The following is a 2552-nucleotide window of genomic DNA, read 5'->3' on the forward strand; positions in this document are numbered from 1 at the left end:
TTGTTTTCAAGGTAAAGGATAGGTAAAATCCATTCATTTTGTTTATATCTGTTTTAACATATCACTAGTTAGTGTTGGGTCATGCTGAGGCATTAAGGGACTAGTACCTTAATGAGATTGCCCTTTGATGGTGGTCACAAGACCTTCCTATATTCCTATGGGAAAGCTGATAAATGCAGCATTGTGTGTGTGTGTGTGTGTGTGTGTGTGTGTAGGAAACTACCTTATTTCTATAGTCAAGATCATATTGCTACAGAACTATGGTGAGCCAAGAGTGAGTATTTGGAAGAGAGGCTGAAGCTGAGGCCTTCTGGTTGTTGCTGCTGATATGGTTGATGTGGTTGCTTGTGTGATTGTCGTTAGTGACCCTTGGCCCCCATAGTCATTAACAAAGAATATATGAGGGCACAATCCTATGCAGATAGGCGGCTGCCTCCGAACTCAAATGTGACCGCCAATCCAATGCAGAGCAGGAGAAGCACGGAGGGGATCCTTCCCTCCGCACTTCTCCTGCCCTCCATTTTCAGCTAGACAGCTGATTGCGGCTGTCTAGCTGCGGAAGGGCTGAGTAGGGCACGAGGCTGGCATAGGACACATTGGATGTGTGGTACAGGCATTTATGCCCTCCCCTGCCTGGAATGCCCCCCGGGAATGCCCCATTTTGGCCACTCCATGCTCCTCTTCCGAGCGCAGAGCATGGAGCTTTTCTGTGCTGCCTCGCAGGCACGTGGAAGTGGGGGAAGGTCATTTCCCAGAAAACCAGATATCCTATGGCCGTCTAGCTGCTGACAAGCAGCCATAGGATTGCTCCCTCCCACTATTTGGGTTTCCTTTCTGGGAAGTGCTATCTGTCCTTTGCTGAAATCCAGAGAACACCTCAGAAGTTTTATTAGGCCCTTTCCAATGGACATGTCCTTCTCTGCACTTTCCATTAGGTGATGCCCACTTCCACCTGTGTTGAGAGATGCCACCCTGGCCAGAGCATGTCTGTCCAGCAGGGGAAGCAAATGTGTTGCTATGATTGCACTGGGTGTCCCCAAGGGAGGATTTCAGTCCAGATGGGTAAGTGCAAGAATCCAGAGTGACTTGGAAAATAATCCAGAAGTTTTAAATTCAGGTGTAATGTAATTCGTATCAGCTTTGTCTCCTGATGGGTCCCAGGGTATGAAGGCATTTCCTTACACAAGTGCTGAAAACAACAACAACAACAACAGGATGTTGCATAATATAGTTGGTTTGCTGCAAGATTAGATTCGATGGAAGTTAAAGTATTTTTGTATTCTGGAAATATTGAGAGTTTGCTTCTTACTTTCAGATGCAGACCAGTGTGAAGTATGCCCAGAACATCAATATCCAAACGAGAACCAGATTCAATGTATTCCCAAAGAAATAATCTACCTTTCTTATGAGGAGCCCCTGGGAGCTGTTCTGACATCCTTGGCTCTTTTTCTTTCTGTTCTCACTGTTATTGTGATTGGGAGCTTTGCTCTGCACTGGAACACTCCCATCGTCAAAGCCAACAACCGGAGCATCACACGTGCCCTGCTCTCCTCGCTGCTGCTCTGCTTTCTCTGCTCCTTCTTATTCATTGGGTGGCCTGGGAAGGTGACCTGCTTCCTGAGACAAACGGTGTTCGGCATCGTCTTCTCCATCTCTGTTGCTTGTGTGTTAGCAAAGACCATCACTGTGGTTTTGGCCTTCATGGCCACCAAGCCTGGAAACAGGATGAGGAAATGGGTTGGGAAGAGACTTGCAGTATCAGTCATCTTTCTCTGTTCTCTGACTCAAACTGGCATCTGTGCTGTGTGGCTGGCAACTTCTCCCCCCTTCCCAGAGTTTGACACGCACTCCCAGATTGACACCATCACAGTTCAATGGAATGAAGGCTCAGCCCTCATGTTCTACATTGTCCTGGGCTACATGGGGATTTTGGCCATCATCAGCTTCACTGTGGCTTTCTTTGCCAGGAAGTTGCCGGATACATTCAATGAAGCCAAGCTCATCACTTTCAGCATGCTGGTCTTCTGCAGTGTCTGGGTGTCTTTTGTTCCAACCTACCTGAGCACCAAGGGGAAATACATGGTGGCTGTGGAGCTCTTCTCCATCTTGGCCTCTGGTTCTGGCTTATTGGGTTGTATCTTTCTTCCCAAATGCTACATTATTATGCTGAGGCCCGAGCTGAATACCAGAGAGCAGTTAGTAAGGAAAACAAATGGTTAGAATTCTGAAGGGAAGTAATGTCATCCTTAGGGATTTCAGTCTATTATAACTTGGCAAAGTTCATCTGGCGTTTGTGGTCTTTCAAATAGCCTAGTTACAAATCATGCAGGGCTTGATAGGTCACTGAGAGCACTTTGAATTGTGGCTGGAAACAGACTGGTAGCCAGTGAAGCTGTTGGAAGAAGAGACACATGCTCTATATAATGGGTGGGATAATAAGTAACCCACACGGGGTAAACTTCAAAATAGCTACACATGTATACAGGATCTTCCCACAGGATCCTACATTTGACCAGTTAATTATATGATGCATTTCAGTAACCTGTGAAAGA

General features: G+C 46.5%; 1 protein-coding gene across 1 annotated transcript; it reads left to right on the plus strand.

The window, feature by feature from the left end:
- The first annotated feature begins 983 nt into the window (after positions 1 to 983).
- Positions 984 to 2220, plus strand: LOC146342317 (vomeronasal type-2 receptor 26-like). The gene is made up of 2 exons (XM_084808495.1): positions 984 to 1062; positions 1316 to 2220. The coding sequence occupies exons 1-2, from the start codon at positions 984 to 986 to the stop codon at positions 2218 to 2220; spliced, it is 984 nt and encodes a 327-aa protein (XP_084664621.1).
- Positions 2221 to 2552: the final 332 nt, after the last annotated feature.

Source organism: Heloderma suspectum, chromosome 6 (genome assembly GCF_057233095.1).
Source record: "Heloderma suspectum isolate Gila_16-S chromosome 6, 16-S_ref, whole genome shotgun sequence".
Lineage (NCBI taxonomy): Eukaryota > Metazoa > Chordata > Lepidosauria > Squamata > Helodermatidae > Heloderma > Heloderma suspectum.